Genomic DNA, 20,141 nt, shown 5'->3' on the forward strand with positions numbered 1-20,141 from the left:
CGCATCAGATAATCAAGTTCAAAGCATGATTTGTAGAGCTGTTGGAGCCGGCATAAGTGCCTTATGCTGCTGCTGCTGCTGCTAAGTCGCGTCAGTTGTGTCGACTCTGTGCGATCCCATAGGCGGCAGCCCGCCAGGCTCCCCCGTCCCTGGGATTCTCCAGGCAAGAACACTGGAGTGGGTTGCCATTTCCTTCTCCAATGCATGAAAGTGAAAAGTGCAAGTGAAGTCGCTCAGTCGTGTCCGACTCTTAGCGACCCCATGGACTGTAGCCCACCAGGCTCCTCCACCCATGGGATTCTCATGAGGGGACCAAAATACAACATTCTTCCCAACCAAGTTTGAAAATAATGAAAAGGGAGACATGACAGAAGGAGATTAAAATGTCACCCTCATTATTGATAATGGTAATAAAGAAGGGCATGGCTTAGGTGCATGACGACAGTAGACTTCCTAAAAATGCACTCCAGAATCAGACGGACTCACTCACCAGCTACTGCATAGCTCCCACCTCAGGACTTGCCTCTGCACAGCTTAGAGGGAGGAGTAGGCCAGAGTGTGTGCTTCCTGTGATTGGCTGGCTCCCAACTACACAGCAGTGGTTTATTTCCCAAAAGCAAGGGTTGTCTCTTCTCTGAGACAGAGTGAGTCAAGTAGGGGAGACAGGCCAAGAGGGTTACAGCAACCGATGTCAATTCGAATCATAAACAGGAGCCAAGAGAAATGGCTGTTCTGTCATCCCCATTATCTTCATGTGCACTGATTGATTTAGATGCCGGTGCTATTTCCCACAAGGGACAGGAAAAGGGGACCACAAAGATATCCCCAGATTGTGTATCAGTCACTGGATTTGACTTCCCTTCTCTAGTTCCCCTTTTTCAGTTGGTCTATGAACAGACTGAATGACGTACTTAGATAAAACTATCAAGATTTCAAAATTCAGTGAAACTTTGCAAATATTTATTGAGACCCTGCCAAGTGCCAAAAACAGTAGAATATACCGATGAATATATCAGAGTGAACTGGAGTTTAAAATCCAGCCAGCATCTACTGGATTTTTTTCTCTTAGAGAAAAGGAAATTCAGTCACATATAAGATCAAAATGAACAGAGAAAAATATTTCCTTTTTTTTTCTAATTTCCAAATGTTCTTCTGAGTAGTTTGAGTAGTTAAGTGACTGTTTACCAAGAACGTAAAAAATTTCTTTTATCGTTAGCATTAGAGCCAAGATACTAACAATAAAGGTCATGGAAACGTATGAAGGTCTGGAGAGTCGTCTATCTTCCCTCATCTCATCCACACTACCCCCTCGGCACAGAGGCCTGCAACTGGTAAAGAAAAGAATTGGGCGAAATGGATTGTTCGTATCCATCTTCACTATTGAAAAACAACTCAGACTAAAGAATAAATGACTTTGCCTCTTGGCATGAAGGCATCAAACTTACCCCTCTTATCTTATCTTCCTGGATATTCCACTGTTTTTTTTGGTTTTAAAAAAGATGATATCCTATATTTCTAAGAATTGTATTTGTTTTTTTTATTTAACTAGATTCTAGAAGATTACCCATAATATTTTACAAGCTCTTAAACTCACAATCATTTTTTAAAATTCTGTTTTGTTTTCATCTCATTTGTTTTACATCTTCTTATCACTAACTGGCAGACTAGTCAGAAGAAAAAGGGATTGGATATGATTCTAATTCCTAAGAGATATAGATTCAGAGTCTACTCTCAGCTTCAATTGTTTAGCCAAACCGTATGAAGAAATTTGGAATTTGTAACTGGCATCCATGGCCTCAGAATTGTTCCTCACTGCCAGAAAAGCAGCTTCTCCTTCTTCCACTTCCATATCTCTATTAGATTAATAGCTGGAACACAAAGTAATTTGTAAAAGAAATTGCCATGTTCACTTTGGAGTAGCTTGGCAACATACACTGCATGAAGACAAGCAGGGAAAATTTAAAACTTTGGGGCATGTATAAATATTTTGTTTCTAAACATAGAGCAATACATCCCAGAGTGTACCATTGTCTACATGAAGTGCTATGGCATCTTAGGTAACAATTATGCTTCTATGATTTTTTCTTAGATTTGTAAAGAAAAAATGAATAGAAAGGCATCATGACATGTTTTTTTTTTTAATCTGTATATTCAGAATCTACAGAAGATAGAATAAATAAAAGGAAACAATCGACAATAGATTCACAAATATTGTAGGGACTTCAAATTACTTTGCATATGCATTTAAAAATATTTTAAATGTATTATTTAACAATTACCCTACTGAGAAACGCTGGGCTAAATGAAGCACAAGCTGGAATCAAAATTGCTGGGAGAAATATCAATAACCTCAGATATGCAGATGACACCACCCTTATGGCAGAAAGTGAAGAAGAGCTAAAAAGCCTCTTGATGAAAGCGAAAAAGAAGAGTGAAAAAGTTGGCTTAAAGCTCAACATACAGAAAACTAAGATCATGACATCCAGTCCCATCACTTCATGGCAAATGGGAAACAGTGGAAACAGTAGCTGACTTCAGTTTTGGGGGCTTCAAAATCACTGCACATGGTGACTGCAGCCATGAGATTAAAAGACGCTTACTCCTTGGAAGGAAAGCTATGATAAACCTAGACGGCATATTAAAAAGCCGAGACATTACTTTGCCAACAAAGGTGCATCTAGTCAAGGCTATGGCTTTTCCAGTAGTCATGTACAGATGTGAGAGTTGGACTATAAAGAAAGCTGAACGCCAAAGAATTGATGCTTTTGAACTGTGGTGTTGGAGAAGACTCTTGAGAGTCCCTTGGACTGCCGGAGATCCAACCAGTCCATCCTAAATGAGATCAGTCCTGGGTGTTCATTGGAAGGACTGATGCTGAAGCTGAAACTCCAATACTTTGGCCACCTGATGCGAAGAGTTGACTCATTGGAAAAGACCTTGATGCTGGGAGGGATTGGGGGCAGGAGGAGAAAGGGACAACAGAGGATGAGATGGCTGGATGGCATCACCGACTTGCTGGACTTGAGTTTGGGTAAACTCGGGGAGTTGGTGATGGACAGGGAGGCCTGGCATGCTGCGATTCATGGGGTTGCAAAGAGTTGGACATGACTGAGCAACTGAACTGAACTGAATCTTCAAAAATTATCTTATGCATATCACATCCCTATAATCTTCCATGAATCCCCATTGTCTAAAAATTAGACCTTAACCATACATTCAGGATCCTTCATAATCAGGTTTCAGTTTTTCTCATTTTATACTTATGTCTCCTATTTAAAAATTTGAGACTGAGGTAGGGATTGAGGAAGAGATCTACCATGAGCCACATACTCTTAGGTGCTTCACATGCCCTAAGTATTTTAAAACTCACATCAGTTTCAGAAGGGAAAGTAACAGACTAGAGAGGCAATTTACTCTCTACTCCAAAGCTGTGGCATCTAGAGTGGTGATTTGAAATTTAGTACATCTGACAGCAAAATGCGTGTTCTTGCTGCTGCTAAGTCGCCTCAGTCATGTCCGACTCTGTGCAACCCCAGAGACGGCAGCCCACCAGGCTCCCCCATCCCTGGGATTCTCCAGGCAAGAACATTGGAGTGGGTTGCCATTTCCTTCTCCAATGCATGAAAGTGCTAGAAAGGATTTAACATTTAAAGGAATGGAACGTAATTGACATTTAATCATGATGCCTGCCTCCCTGGCAGCAACTCCTTCCAGGCATTGAGCTTCGTGCCAAGGAACTGGTGTCAGGCAATAGCTGATTGACACAAAGATAGGTGTCTGTTCTGGTGATCTATTGCTACCTAACAAGCCACCTCAAAACTCAGTGGCTTACAACAATGACAGTATTTGTGTTGTTTACAAATCTGCAATTCAGGTAAGGCTCAGAGGGGACAGCTTGTCTCTGCTACACTCCTTAAAGGCTAGAGTGGCCTGAAGGCCAGGAATAGGAATCATCTGAAGGTTTGCTTACCCCCTAGTCTGGAGGCTGGTGCTAGCTGTCAGCTGGGTCCTTGGTGAGAACTGTCACCTGAAATACCTTCTATGTAGTCTTTCTGGCTTGGGGCCTGGGTTCCTAGCATGCTATTGCTGCTAAATCATGTCAGTCATGTCCAACTCTGTGCGACCCCATAGACAGCAGCCCACCAGGCTCCCCTGTCCCTGGGATTCTCCAGGCAAGAACACTGGAGTGGGTTGCCATTTCCTTCTCCAGTGCATGAAAGTGAAAAGTGAAAGTGAAGTCACTCAGTCGTGTCTGACTCTTCGAGACCCCATGGACTGTAGCCTACCAGGCTCTTCCATCCATGGGATTTCCCAGGCAAGGGTACTGGAGTGGGGTGCCATTGCCTTCTCTGGGTTCCTAGCATAGACATCCCCAAACAACCAGGCTGAAGCTCTTTTGCCTGTTAGAACTCAGCCTTGAAAAGTATCACTTAGTACTACTTCCACTGAAGCTATGCTGCTGCTAAGTCGCTTCAGTCGTGTCCGACTCTGTGCGACCCCATAGACGGCAGCCCACCAGGCTCCTCCGTCCATGGGATTTTCCAGGCAAGAGTACTGGAGTGGGGTGCCATTGCCTTCTATAGACCCACACAGACCCAAAGGGAGGAAATGTAGACCCCACCTCATGATAAGGACCACTGTCATCACGTTGCAAGAAGAGCATGTGGGATGGTGCTGCCCTCTTTACAATACAGCCTGCTGCAGCACCTATGGATGTGCCAACAACCTGTCATAGGAAGACAATCCAGGACAGTTAAATTCCCTTTCAACTGAATATAATTTATGAATAATTTAGAAAATAAAATATTAGCCACTGGAGATTACAGGACATAACAGAGAAAGAGAAAGAACATGATGGAACATACATTCACTAGAGTTATGGAGTGCTAGACACTAGAAGTAAGAACCAGAGTCCCATTCATTTTTATGTGTATCCTCAATAGAGCACAGTACAAACACATAGTGGTATTCATATGAGTCACATGAAGACATGCATGAATGGGAAGAGAAGACACACAAGGAGGGATGAGTTCGGAGGGGAAAGATGAGATTCTGTTAGAAATAAGTTGAGTGTAAGATTCCAACCATAGCTCCTCACTGAAATGTCTAACAAGCAGTTGGGGAAGCGGGTCTGTGGCTCAGAAGAGAGAGCAATTTAGGGAGAGAGCTTAGACCAAGGTCAAGCTTTGGTCGAATGGGACTGTTAAGGAGGAGCATGTAGAGGAAGACCAATGACTAAAGCTAAAGCAAAATACTGAGTGGTTAATGCAATAGGCTTTAAATCTGAGTCAGATTTAATATTTGTAATACATGCATCACCACTTTTTAACTGTGTATTTTCTTAGGTTTGGCCACTTAATCTCTCTGTTCCTCATCATCCTACTGTACCTTTGTTATAATAATGCAAGCTACTGACAGGACTGTGAATTGAGTGGTATAATGCCTGCAGAGTGCTTGGACTAAAACATAGTTCGGCAATCAGTGTATATTAGTTATCATCACTATTGTCAGGGTTTTCGTCATATTTAGGATTAAGCCGAGGAAGAGCCAGAGAGTAACACTGGGCAGGAAGGCTTTGCGAAACCTTGTGTAATAGTCCTAATGAATAGCTGTGGTTACTTATTACTGAGTTGCTAAACATCAAAGAGTTGCTGACTGTTAATAAAGAGGGGGTGACAGGGTGAGTCATATTCTCTATACCAATATTTGACAAAGTCTGTGTTTTGAGTGTGCTATAGTAATATGAGTTGTGTTAAGAAAAAGAAGTATGTTCTATTCACAAATAAACTGGTGAAATGCTGAGTTAAACAAAATTAAATAGACTTTCCTTAAATGCATATGGCAATACTAGCCATGGCTTGCTAAGAAGGAGATATAGACAGCATTATTTTCTCAATTTTTAGAATTTCATAGGTACCATTCTGCTAAACCAATGTGTAGAAAACAACTTCTCAATGCCAGTCAAGGAAAAATCTCTTGGTAAACTTAAAAATACATATCAATGGATCCACCTCCACAGATTCCGATTAGACAGTCTAGAATGGGGTTAAAGAATTTGTATTTTTAAAAAACTCTCTGGTGTCGCCTTCCCTCCAGGCAGCCCAGAAGAGGAACTGACCCTTCCCATAATCACCATCTTTTTTTTTTTTCCCAACCTATTCTGAGAAAAGTGGCTCCCATAAAGAAAGGTAGCAAAAAAAAAAAAAAAAAGGAGGGTGGTATTCTGCCACCAAAGAGATGGCTAGAAAACAGAACATCAGCATTCATAAATACTTGCATTAAGTCAGCTTTAAGAAGCATGGACCTCAGGTACTCAAAGAAATCTAGAATTTGCTTAAAAAAAAAAGAAAAAAAAAAAGAAAGCTATTTGGGCTGAAGGAATAAGAAACATCCAATAATATATCTAAGTTAACCAGAAAACATGAGGACAAGGATTCATCAAGCAAGCTTAACACGGTGGTTACCTGTACACGTGTTCTGCTTTCAAAAACCTTCAGATAGTCAACAGTCAAAATGGATGAAAGCTAATGATTTGGTTATCATAAAAATATAACTAGACAAAAGTTGCAAGCTCTACATACAAAGAAATTCAAACTAGCTCCCTATGGAATTAGTGGTAATCTAATAGAATTCCAAGAATTCTCAACAGAACTTTGAGGTGGTTAGATTAGATATCTTCTTAACTCGGAATTCATATCTAACACAATAGGGATAGCTGTGTTTTCTGTATGCCTGTTTAAAATTCGATCTAGGAACCAGCCTCCTAACTGATTTACTTGAAGATAAAAACAGACCTGAGAATATGCTGATCTCAGAGATACAGTGTTCAGTCTAATTTAAGAGAGATTGTCTGAGACCATTTGGAAACAAGAAGGATTTTTCTTGTGAACATTCTAACTCGGAAGAATTCAGCAGAGTAAATGGTTTAATATGTTTCTATTTTTACAGTCTGCTTTAAAACTTTTATAGTGGTAAAAATAAAAAGCATTTCTTTACCCACTCAAGCAATTATTTATTTTATATGTCTGGCAGGATGGCATTTGTTTGTGATACTTCTCTGTCTTTTCTATCACCCCTGGTGCAGAGGGGTGGGAGTGAGAATTAATTAGCCTGTGAGAGGCCACCCATGCTGCACTCTTCCAGACCAAGAAAAGGCTAAAGAGACATGACCACTCCATGCAACACATGATCCTTAATTAGAGCCGATAAAGAAAGAATATTATTGGGACAATTGATTATACTTGAATGGAGTCTGTGAGTTCAGTGTCCATAAGGGTCAATGATAATGTCCTGATTTTGATCCTTGTGTTGCGGTTATCTGGAGAATGTCCGATTCAGGAGAGGATACCACACTCAAAACTTATCCCCAAATGGTTCCAGAAAGAATGTTTTTGTGCTAGTCTTGCAGTTTTTCTACAATTATTCTGAAATTATTTCTGAAACTATCTCTGAATTTTTTTTAATTGACATTATCTTTAGCATTTAAAAAAAGAGTACATTCATTTTATTGTTTGTGTTAGCTTATCATTGATGCTCTCAGGTTCTCTAGGTAAACTACCAAATTACCTGAAAATAGTTTTACTTTTCCAATTCCTGTACTTCTTACTGTTTTCTCTCTTTAAATTCTACTGGCTAATTTCTCCAGGACTATGTTCAACAGTAATAGATACAGTGGATGTTCCTGACTCATTTCTAATCTTATTAGAAATTCCCCTAATATTACCACATTAAGCACAATTCTGGCTTTAGGAAATATGCTTCATTTCCTATTTTCTTGAGTGTTTTTATCAGGAAGTATCTTTTGACAACTTTTCTTCTTTATCTTAAAAATAATCATGTGATTATTACTTTTATATGTTCATAATGTCATGTTCATAATAATAGTGAAGTCACTCAGTCGTGTCTGACTCTTTGCAACCCCACGAACTGTAGCCCACCAGGCTCCTCGGTCCATGGGACTTTCCAGGCATGAATACTGGAGTGGGTTGCCATTTCCTTCTCCAGGGGATCTTCCCAACCTAAGGATCGAATCCTGGCCTCCCGCATTGTGGACAGACGCTTTACCGTCTGAGCTACCAGGGAAGCCCTAGATTTCCTAATACTGAGTTATTCTTGCATTCCAGAAATGAATCCCACTTGGTCATGGTACCTAATCTTAGTGTTTTTGTCTCTTCTTTAAAGTCATCCCATTCCAGACTAGAGGTTTGAATATAAAGGGACTTTGAAAAGAATGGAAAAGGAAGATAAAATTTCTTGAACCCTTTCTGGTTGCTAGGTCTATCTGCAGTTCATTGGTGAGGAAAAACCTGAGGGAACCAGCTTGAAAGGGGGTGGGTGTGGTCATTATCTATCTAAGAGTTAAGATTAGCATTTGTTCTTCTCAACCATAACCTCTCCAAGCAGAAGAGAAAGGGGAGATGTGTTATCTCTACACTTTCAGTCAGTGTTCTGAACTTGGAGAAATCACTCCATACAGAGAGGCCAGTGACTGTGCTCCTAGGACTCCTGCGCGTGGAGGAGGTAAGGAGAGTGCGTCTCTTTATTAACATTGCAGGGATGACAGTGGGCACAAAATTGTGGCAGTGCAGGGGGGGAAAAGTTTGACCTAAAGACATTGACGTTTAGCTGAACCTATGAAGTCGAAGCTAAATAGAAAAGCAAAACTTGGGAAGACAGCATGGCACAGGTATTAAGAAACAGACTCTAGACCGACACAGACCTGGGCTACATTTTGTCTCGTCTCTTGCTGTTGATCCCCACATGTTTTCTGAGCTTTAATTGCATAGCCTGTAGAATGAGGAGAAAGGATCTGATATATATGTGTTTGTGGTGAAAATTAAAGGAAATGATGCAGCAAAACCACCACACACAGTGCCTGGCATGTGAATCCTTACAAGCATTGCTGTTATTATTATCTGGTCTTCAGCAGTGTTCTTCAGTCCTGCCTCTGTCAATAATCCTCTCCTCAGATCTCAAGTTTCTTTTTTATTTAAAAAGCTCACTGAGATATAATCCCCATAATCATACAATTCATCCATTTAAATTGTAGAATTCGGTATTTAAAAAAAATACTTTCATAAAGTTGTCCACAATCTAATTTTAGAACATTTTCATCAATCCCCAAAAGAACCCCCTGCTCATTAGCAATCACTCCTTACCCCTCCTTCATTCCTCACAACCAGCTCTAGGCAACCACCAATCTACTTTGCATCTCTGGACATTTGCATAATCTGGACATTTCCTATAAATGGAATCACACAGTATGTGATACTTAGCGACTGGCTTTTTCCAATTACTATAGTGTATACAAGTTTCATCTATGTTGGAGCGTGCGTCAGTACTTCATTCCTTTATACTGTACCATGTGCTCAGTTGTGTCTGACTCTTTGTGACCCCATGGACTGAAGCCACCAGGCTCCCCTGCCCATGGAATTTTCCAGGCAAGCATATTGGAGTGGATTGCCATTTCCTTCTCCATCATTCCTTTATAGGGCCAAATAATATTGCTTTGTATGGATAAACCACAGTTGTATTTATCCATTCACTAGCTGAAGGACAACTGAGTTGTTTCTACTTTTTGGCTATTATGAACAGTGATGATATAAATATTTGAAGGACGCCTGAGTTGCTTCTACCTTTTGGCTATTATGAACAGTGATGATAGGAACATTTGTACTCAAGTTATGTGTGAACATGTTTTCATTTCTTTTGGGTATATGCCTATGAGCAGCATTGCTGGGTCTTATTGCAGCTCTGTTTTTAACCTTTTGAAGAACTGAGGGACTGTTTTCCAAAGTGGCATTGTACATACCCACTGGCACCTTATCCTTTCCAATATGTGCTAGTATCTGTCTTTCTCATTATAGCCATCCCAGTGGGTGTGAAGTGGTATCAAATTGTGGGATTGATGCGCTTTCCCCTAATAATTAATAATGCTTAGCATCTTTTCATATGTTTATTGGCCATGTGTTTATCTTCTTTGGAGAGACATCTATTCAGATTCTAAGACCATGTTGAATTTTAAGGTTGTTTTTTATTTTTAATATTCTAGATGCAAGTCACTTGTTAGATATATGATTTGTATATATTTTCTCCCATTCTGTGGTTTGTCTTTTTTCTTGGTATTATTTGTAGCCCAAAAGTTTTTAAAGCATCTTTTTAATGTAACTTATGGAAGTCTGTATTTCAGCATTTAACTCCTACAAAAATACTCCAGTTGGTAGACTTTCAGTGGAAGAGGTAGCATAGTACTTCATTGACAAGAGTGAGGCCCTCCATATCTAAAAATCCCGTCCTCTTAACTCTTTCTGCCACACAGCTTTTGAACTACATGGATATCTATCTTCATCATCCATTCTCTTGAAATGAAGAATATATCTCTTTGTCAAGGCCAAACCTCTAACTGTAAGATGATCTCATCCCCCTTCTCTTCTCCAGGAACTTGCTCCATCATTTAATCTCCTGACCCCTAGATTTTTACCATTTCCCTATTTTCCCTCGGCCTATGAACCAGCTTTAGCTTTCTTTCTCCCATTTTAAGGGAAAGCAAAACTTCTTAAGATCTGCGTCCTCTAAATATACATCTCCAGCTATGGCCATTATCTCTACCCTACACTTCACTTAAATGATCTACAGATATACCTCAATTCAACATGTCTGAAACTGAATTTCCCTTCTCACTGCAAACCTTACAGTTATTGTAAAAATCAAGCGAGAAATATTTGGCATCTTAGGCACAAAACAAATGGGAGCTCTAACATGATGGGGGGATCACACCATCTACTGAGGCAACTCTGCGTTCTGCAGAGAAAACTGGACATAAAGAGAACTGTGGGAACCCTGTCATAAACTCAGGGGCTCGGTGGGGAGCTCTTAAGAACAAGGGCATTGGCTTCCTTTTCTATAATATGAGCTTTTGTGGAAATTAAAAGATATAATAAAGACAAAGTAACTAACAGGATGATGGCTGGTAAATAATAAGCATGGGACGAAAAATAGAAAATAAGCAATAACAAATGGCAAGTAGAAACTATGCTGAAAGACTGATGTGTCTCTTGGTCTAAATAGTGCACATCACTTGTTCACCAGCATCCTTTTTTTTTTAAAATCTGTCATTCTAGCCATATGTGTGCTTCTGTTGGTGTTGGTTAGTGGCAATGGTGTTTAGGTTTTGTCATTCTGAAGGATAGTCAGCAGAGCAAATATAGGACGATGCAGGATATCTGCTTTTCAATTTCAGCAGCTGTTAGTTCCCCAGATGTTAGCTCTGCTGACTTTCAGTTTTCAGAGGTCGCTTCAGTTTCCAGCTTCCTGCTCATGGTACCTTTCTTTTCTTGCTGTGTGCAGGCTGGCATTGATCCTAGTTTATCCTTGGAGACTCAGCAGAAGATCCTGATGGAGGAGAATACCCAAAGAGAGGACACCAAGGAAGAGGGAGTTGGTGACAGACAGCCTGTGGGTGAGAACTCTTTTGATGTGCATTTCATCCTCAGGGGTTTTCAGTAAATAATGGGTACCTACTCTGTGTCATGCATACTGGGAAAGACCTGGCTTTTCCCAGCATAAACTCAGGAGTCCAGCAAATACCAGGAAGATAGCCTGAAGCTATAAACCCTACCCTGGAACTTTGATCATGTGCTTACTTACTCCACTGAAGATTGCTGAGGTTTTGTTTGGAACAGATGCTGAGTGATAGGCAGGCCAAAGCAGCTGGAGTGGAGAGGTCATTTCCAGTGACTCATCGGTCATTCAAAAATCAAAACACAAACAAAAAGGGGTGGGATGGGATGTAGAGAGAAAGGCATGAAGTTTTATGTATTCCAGAAGAGAGGCTGATCTGATGTCCCCTTCTGAGGAATGATGAGTCTCCAACTCAGCTACTCTGACTCACAGGGCACGTGGTGCTTGTTGGAATCTCTGTAATGCATTTCCTGGCATTCAACAAAATAAGTAGGTTCATAAAATGTGTATTTTCTGCATTATTTTTTTATTATGGGTCAGATGACCAAGTTACCAAGGGACAGGGGCGGGGGTGCTCAGGGATGTGCTAGGGACCTGTTTAGTTGGCCTCAACAGGACTAAATGACCATCTCTGCACTGCAAAGTTCTCCTCTATTAAGGAGGGGGATTTCAAGCTAGATTTAATTTTTCACTTACTTATTGTGCTGTGTTCTAAAAACAGGAGTTAAACTAGAAAGCTTCCAGGATAGTGAAGGTTCTCCAGAGAAGCAGAACCAACAGATGTGTATATGTATAGAAAAACAGACATAGAGTGGGGAAAGAGAGAGGAGAAGCAGAGAGAAAAAGAGGGAGATTTTTTTTTTTTTTAAAGAGGGAGATTTTTAAGACTTGTCTCACACGATGGGGGCTGGCAGGGTTGAAATCCTCAGGGTATGCCTGAGGGCTGGAAATTCAGACAAGAGCTGATGTTGTAGTCTTGAATCCGGGTTCTGGTGGACAGGCTGGAAACTGACATAGTGTTTCTATGTTATGGTCTTGAGAATTCTTCCTTCTTGAGAGTTTTCTCTGGGAACCCTCTGTCTAGATGCTCTTAAGGTCTCAAGGTATCACTGACACGATGGGCATGGATTTGAGTAGGCTCCGGGAGTTGGTGATGGACAGGGAAGCCTGGCATACTGAAGTCCACGGGATCGCAAAGAGTCGGACACAACTGAGTGACTGAACTGAAGGTCTCAACTATTGGAGGAGGCCCAGTCATGTTTTGAAGGCTAATTTGCTTTACTCTAAGTCTGTTGATTTAAATGCCAACCATACCTAAAATCACCTTCACAGTGACATCTAATCTGATGTTTGACCAAACATTGGGCAGGCACCATAAAGTGAAAGTGAAAGTGAAGTCGCTCAGTCGTGTCCGACTCTTTGCAACCCCACGGACTGTAGCCCACCAGGCTCCTCCATCCATGGGGTTCTCCAGGCAAGAATACTGGAGTGGGTTGCCATTTCCTTCTCTAGGGGATCTTCCCAACCCAGGGATCGAACCCAGGTCTCCCGCGTTGCAGGCAGATGCTTTAACCTCTGAGCCACCAGGGAAGCAATAGCCTGGCTATATATAAAATTATCCATCACAGTCCTCTTACTTGAGGGAGTTTTATGACTTGAGTAGAGATAGACAATGAAACAGAAAACCTGTAATCCAATAACATGAAGTACCCTAACCTCCAACCAAGACCAGGGATGGAGGTGGGAAAAGCTTTCTGGAACTCATGATTCCTGCACTGATTTTTTGCCAGTTAGGAGGAAAGAGGGGAACAAATATGACATGTGATTAACTGCAAGTGGTTTGTTATGAATAAAACATCCCCTCCTTTCAGAGAGAGGGCAGAGGAATCAGTGAGATACTATGTAGGAAAATAACCTGAAGTAACCAGATGACTGACTTACTTTTTTTAAATGCGAAAGCAGTGATTCTGGATTTATTTTATCTGCACACCTTGGAGGAGTCCGTGAAGAATTCTTAATCATTGAAGTGATGAAATTAGATTTTCAGTATTCAAGACCAATTTATGTAATTATTAAACAAATAATTTATGGTGTATGGGGGAGGCATTGGATGTATAACGATGAACAATGTAGAAGGTCCCTGACTTCACACAGCTTAGAATTATAGGGGTGGGGGAGGTGAGGGAATTGGGGGGAGGGGGAGGGAAAGACACATAAAATAAGTACATAATTGCTTCGGACAATGAGCAGTCCCTCAGCAGCTGCCCTATACGTCATCCCCACCTTCCTTGTACTGAAGGTGGGGACAGTTCAAATGGAAAACAAGGGACCGATATTTCCAGTAGGATCAAAGCATTCAACCATTTACAAGTCACAGGGAATTTAACATGGATGCTAATAACCAACAAGAGAGAAAACTTTCTTTGGGGCACAAATTACCAGTGAATTATTCATTAGAAGTAATGTTGCCCTCCACCCACACAGAACCTTCAAAATTTGTAAAGAATTTCCCACCTGGATTGTCACTTTGATTAACTCAGGAGCCAGACAGGATGAGGGCCAAAACTAGCTTGTGAGACAGGAAATCATTAAACCACATCAGGGCTTGTCTTGACAACAATGTCTATCAATATTCAACACACTAGAAGAATGAAGATCATGTAGGTGATTGCCCTCCACTAGCACTCAGTTATTGGGGATCCTCAGACCTCACCAGGTCTTCTTGGAGCGGAAGCAGAGAGAGAGCCACAGGAAGTTCTGCAAGCAGGTGTGGGAGAAAGGGAGGAAACACACACTTTAGTCACATCCAGATTTGTCTTCTTGACTAGCCAATCCATTTCAGGACCTGTAGCTTTTCTCTTGTGAGTTCTTGGGTTGATAAGCCTTTTATGAAGCTAACTTTTAATATTAACATTGAAGGTGTAGTGTCTCTATCTCCCTGTGTTAAAGTTCTGGAGATTGTTATGTCAGTCTTATAAATACAATGCTTATACCGTGGAGATCCACCTCTTGAGATGAATGATAAGAGAAAGACATTCTGAATAGAATTTCATTTTGGTCCCATCTTCAGGAACCTGTAGGAGAATTTTGATCATCTTGTTTAGGCATAATTGTAACTCAGAGAAGTGCCTGGTTCTTGTGAAGAGCAAGAAATTCAAATGAATCTAAAAGAACTGTACCAGTCATATGCATCGCTATCTATATCTCAGAGATAAATGCTTTAAACAACCATTTAGAATTTTTTGAGTACTCATTCTAAATCTCTAGTCAGAGATGAGTGGTATATAATAATGTTTTACATGCTCTCTTAACAACTCTCCTGGGAGGAATTACCCCCATAATGTGAAACATCTTAAAAGGTCAAGCAAGTAGTCCTAGGCTCCTGGTGACACAACTGGTTCATTGGAATATTAAGCCACTGAGTTTCCAGTTCAATCCTTGACCACAATAGCCAGAAGTTACCTGTCTCACATGTACTTCTGTGAGAACTCAGAATCTGTAACTGTGGAGTCATCCTAAGATTTTAAAAAATGGATGGCAGTCAAGAGCAGGCACGGAGACTCAGGATCTTAACTGGGCCCTTAGCCTGGAGAATCCCAGGGACGGCGGAGCTTGGTGGGCTGCCATCTATGGGGTCGCACAGAGTCGGACACGACTGAAGCGACTTAGCAGCAGCAGCAGCAGTAAATATTCAATTGAGCAACCTTTTCTTGGATTGATAACCTTGTTTGACATGTTAGGACACAGAACCTGGACTACTTTATTGATCTTTAAATTCTGTGGCTGGAGCTTGTCTTTCTCTTTCATCCTACAGCTATATAATCACTACAGAGCTGCTGGCTCTTCCTGGATTTATCAGGCAAGGAGGAGCCAGTATAAGTTTAGGAGGAAAGGAAATGACATAATTAAAATGGTATTAGACATAAAATCTAAAATTCAAGGTCCCATCTCTTCCCTCTCCTCAAACCTCCCCCCAGACCCTCAGATCTTATCTCCCAAGCCTCCTGCCATGTACTGTGGGTTAAGGCAAGCTGCATCACTCACCGCTTCCCTAACCTGCCTTGGCTTTACTGCCCAGCAGCTGTGTGCCTGAAGTCTCCTCTGCCGGAAGACTGTTCTTTCAATACGAAGGCCACACACGTTGTCTTCCCTGGTAGACTCCTTCTCTGAACTCATTTGTATCATTTTCTCTAGATTTTTGCATTTCATGATCACATTACAGTTATATGCCAGGCAGTAAATTCCTATATATAGACACACAACAAATGTCTTATCACCATTTCCCACCCATCTAGGCATATTGTGTGGAACAGAGTAGTGTGTATGCTGTCTCTTCAGTCATTTTGACTTTTTGCGACCCTATGGATTGTAGACTGCCAAGCTCCTCTGTCTATGGGATTCTCCAGACAAGAATACTGGAGTGGGTTGACATGCCCTTCTCTTGGGGATCTTCCTGACCAAGGGATTGAACCTGCATCCCTTGTCTCCTACATCTGCAGGCGGGTTCTTTACTACTAGCACCACCTGGGAAGTCCGGAACAGAGTAGACATTTGGTAAATTTTCCCTTGTGTTTAACAAACCTCATGTTCTGAATCTTCTGCTCTGAGCTATGAGAAGTCTCTAGTGCAATGAAGTCTTTATATATCCGGCACATCAAACACTTATTCCTGAAAAAATATGACGCCAAAATAAATAAATATAGGTGATGGTGAGGGACAGGGAGGCCTGGCATGCTGCAGTCCATGGGATCACAAAGAGCTGGACACGACTGGGTATCTGAACAACAACAACAATATTAAATATATCATATTATATTATATTATGGGAGAATTTGAATTCAAAGTATGAGATTGTTGGAGGGTTGATAAAGCTTAGAAGAAAGAAAAATTAAAGAGGAGAAACAGAGAACAGAAAATGACTTCCCAGCATCCCAGCAATATCAAGGATTACCACTGATGCAGCACTGTTCTTTTTTTTTTTTCTGTGATGAGCAGATAACCTACAAAGAAAATTGTTTGTTTTAAGTCTGCCATGCAGGAAAAGTAGACCAATTCAAGTTCCTCAAGTGATTAGAAAAGTGAACCAGATAAACACAGCTAGCATAGAGTAATCTAAAGGGGACGCAGACCCACACAGTCCCAGCATCCTTTTCCTGTCTGATTCCAATACAAACTGACAGAAAAAATTGGGGGCAGGACATAAAGAAACATTTTTATGCAGAAATTAATCAGATGCTTCAAATGTATTTAAATAATTACCATAATTAGAGAGTCAATCTTATAATAGTTTGAACATAAAGCAACACATGGGAGTACATTTCCACTTTAATTTTGGTTAATTTTCTGCTTGGTTTTTTTGGTTAGTTTTTTTTGAAGAGTTGAGGTATTATTTTTACTTAATATATTTGGATATCTATATATATTAGAGTGTAGAGTAAAATCCAAGTATCCAATAAGGTCATTGGAATATGAATATATTGAACACATGAAAAAGAATAGGAGGCAAAAATCTTTGATACAGTAACTTAACAACTTAATTTATAGTAGTACAACTATATTACATTATGCATTATGATATGTGTGTGTGCTTAGTCTTTAAGTCATGTCTGACTCTTTGCGACCCCATGGATTGTAGCCCACCAGGCTCTTCTGCCCATGGAATTTTCCAGGCAAGAATACTGGAGCAGGTTGCCATTTCCTACTCCAGAGGATCTTCCCAACCCAAGGACTGAACCCTTGTCTCTTGGGTCTCCTGCATCGGCAGGCAGATTCTTTACCACTGAGCCACCTGGAAAGTCCATTCATTATAATATAATACATTAAACTGTACTACTAAATATTAAAAATTGTAATTTATAATAGTACAATAATTTAACAGTAAGTGTGATACTGTGCTTCTTAACAATGACTGCAAATCTAATGTGAAAATAGATGAAGGTAACTTTTCTAAGAAATGAAAGTACATAGCTTTTTTGAGAGAAAATTTATCCTAGTACTAAATTCTAAAAGGAATTTATGAACTCAGCTTCAATAAGACAGTGCAGAATGATGGCTGATGTCACTGACAACGGAGAAGAGCAAGTGTGGTTGGAAACTACTCTTTTGATGAGGACATTCTGCTAAGTGAAATAAACCAGGCACAGAAAGAAAAAAATCTTCATGACCTCACTTAATGTGGAACCCAAAAATGTAGATTACATAGAAGCTGAGTGTGGAAAGGTGGTTACCAGGGGGAAAGAGATGAGGGAAATGGGGTGATGTTCATCAAAAAGTACAAAGCTGTTAAATGATAAATAAGTATGAAGATCTAATGCAACAGCATGATACTTTGTTAAATATAGGGCATTTGGTGAGATCAGATTTACACTGTTCTCATTTACATACAAAAGTTAAATTAACTATGTGAGAAGGTGTTAATTAGCTTGACTATAGCAATCATTTCACTACATGTATGTCCATAAAATATGCCTGTTGTCCATCTTAAATATATACTATTTTCATTTAAAAAGAATAATAATAATATAAAGAAACCATTTTTGAGTAATCTCTGTGCTTTCTCCTGTACAGGAATGATAGCTACATTATCATGTTAATTCATAAACATATGAGTTGGATGTTATTCATCCCATTTCTTCAGAAAAGAAACTTGTTTCTCAATGAAGGTAAATAACACACTCAAATTATCTGATTGGTAAAGGGGCTGAGTCAGGGATTAAACCCAGATCTTCATGATTCCAAAGTCAATGATCATTCCACTGCACTCTGCAAATAAAACCTTGATTCTTTTACAGAGGCATAATATTAAAGATAATTTCACTTCAAACAGTTGCTCCACTGGCCAAATCATGGCCAAGTTGGTAGCTTCAAAGATTTGTTGGGCTATTACTGCAGAAGGAAAAGAAGTACAGATTCAGGACATGAGCTAATCAAGTCCAACCAGTCTATGCTAATGAAAACTAACTGCAAATGAAATAATCCATAAATAATTAATTATATCTCTGTGTGCCACACTTCATCTCTGAAAAGTACCATCAGATACTATTAACCACTATAGATCCTAGAGAAAAGAAAGGAAAGGAAAGGAAGTTCTCCTGTTTACAACACAATATCCCTGGTGGACAATAGGGAATGGCAGACAAGGGGAGGTGTGTCTGGGTCTATGATTAAATAGGGAACTTTGTTTTAAAAAATCCAGGAAATGGAAAAAGTAGAAGGAAAGAGCTCATATCTTTTTTTTTTTCTATTTTTAAAAATATCATCATAGCTAAAAAATTCTGATAAGAACAATTATTACAATAATAATATGCTAAATTTTGAGTGCCTCCTATACATTTTAAGATGTTGGAGTCTGCATTTCACATTTCATTAACTCTTGTACCTTGCTGATATCTTCTGGCTGTATTGAGAGCTGCCTGCATGAGGGCAAAAGTAGGAAGAGGTCAAAGATAAAATCAAGACATGATGGTAGATTAGGGTGCTAATAACAGTGGTGTGTGTGTGCGTGCACGTGCGTGTGCTAGTTGCTCAGTCATGGAGGTAGTAAGTAATTGAATTTTGGATTTATTTTGAAAAGAGAGATGATTTTTTTTTCCCCCTGATGGATTGGATTCGAAATATGATAGAAAAGTCAAGGATGACACCCAGGTTTGGGGCCTGATGTCAGGAAGATTTCAATTGAGACAGAGTGGCTGGGGGACAGAGGAAAGAATTTCAGAATTAATTGCAGAGTCAAGAATGTTAGGTGGGAGAAGCCTGCTGCTGCTGCTGCTGCTGCTGCTGCTGCTGCTGCTGCTGCTGCTGCTGCTGCTGCTGCTGCTAAGTCGCTTCAGACTCTGTGCGACCCCATAGACTGCAGCCCACCAAGCTTCCCCGTCTCTGGGATTCTCCAGGCAAGAACATTGGAGTGGGTGGGAGAAGCCTAGTAGGCATCTAAGCGGGCAGTAGCCTGGAGTTCAGGGGGGATGTTCAGACTGGAAGTAAATTTTGGGAGTCATCACCACACAGATGATCTATAGTGCCAGGAGACGAGGTGAGATAACCCAGGGAGTGAGTGTAAATAGGAGGTCCAAAGTCAGAATTCTGGGGACTCTGGACATGCGAGAAGAGAGGGGACCAGCAAGGGAGACTGAGAAAGAGCCAGCAGTGGAGTTGGGAGGAAAAAAAAAAAATGAAGAAGTTGTGGAAGTCCAAATAAACTTTACAGGGGAAAAAAAGTGTGCAACTGTTAATTTCTGCTGATAGTTCAAATGAGAGAGACCTGAGAAAGCATCTAATTTAGGAGTCTGATCTTGATAGAAAGAGTTCTACTGGACATAGTAGAAGCAAAAGCCTGATTGAAATAAATGGGAAGAAAAAACTTGGAGGTGGCTTTTCTTTAGCTGTGGCTGAGAAGGGGAAAAAAAGGACGGTAAGTGGCTGGAGGAGGAAGCAGATTCAAGAGTTTTTTGTTTTTAAGATGGGAGCAAGAACATGTTTTTACAGGGATGGGATGATCCAATAGGGAGAAAGTGCTGGGCCGCTTAAGCGTCCTATTGGTTTCTTTATGTTTCTGTGGGAGAAAGAGCCAGGGCCTGGAAAAATAATGCCTATAGAACACCAAGGAGCTCAGAGGTGAGCCTCTCCTGTAAATTAGAGGTCAGACTTTACTTGCAAAACTGAAAAGTGCATTATAAATAAGTTAT

General features: G+C 40.4%; 1 protein-coding gene across 4 annotated transcripts in view; it reads left to right on the forward strand.

Annotated features, from left to right (window-relative positions):
• PHLDB2 (pleckstrin homology like domain family B member 2) overlaps positions 1-20,141 on the forward strand; it is a 236,876-nt gene that overhangs the window by 101,196 nt on the left and 115,539 nt on the right. For all 4 annotated transcript variants that reach the window (XM_005674905.3, XM_005674907.3, XM_013962498.2 and 1 more), the window contains exon 2: positions 11,347-11,458. In XM_005674905.3, the coding sequence (XP_005674962.2) occupies positions 11,395-11,458 (64 nt within the window). In that variant the 5' untranslated portion in view covers positions 11,347-11,394. The remainder of the gene's footprint in view (positions 1-11,346; positions 11,459-20,141) is intronic.

The sequence above is a fragment of the Capra hircus genome, chromosome 1 (genome assembly GCF_001704415.2).
Source record: "Capra hircus breed San Clemente chromosome 1, ASM170441v1, whole genome shotgun sequence".
NCBI lineage: Eukaryota > Metazoa > Chordata > Mammalia > Artiodactyla > Bovidae > Capra > Capra hircus.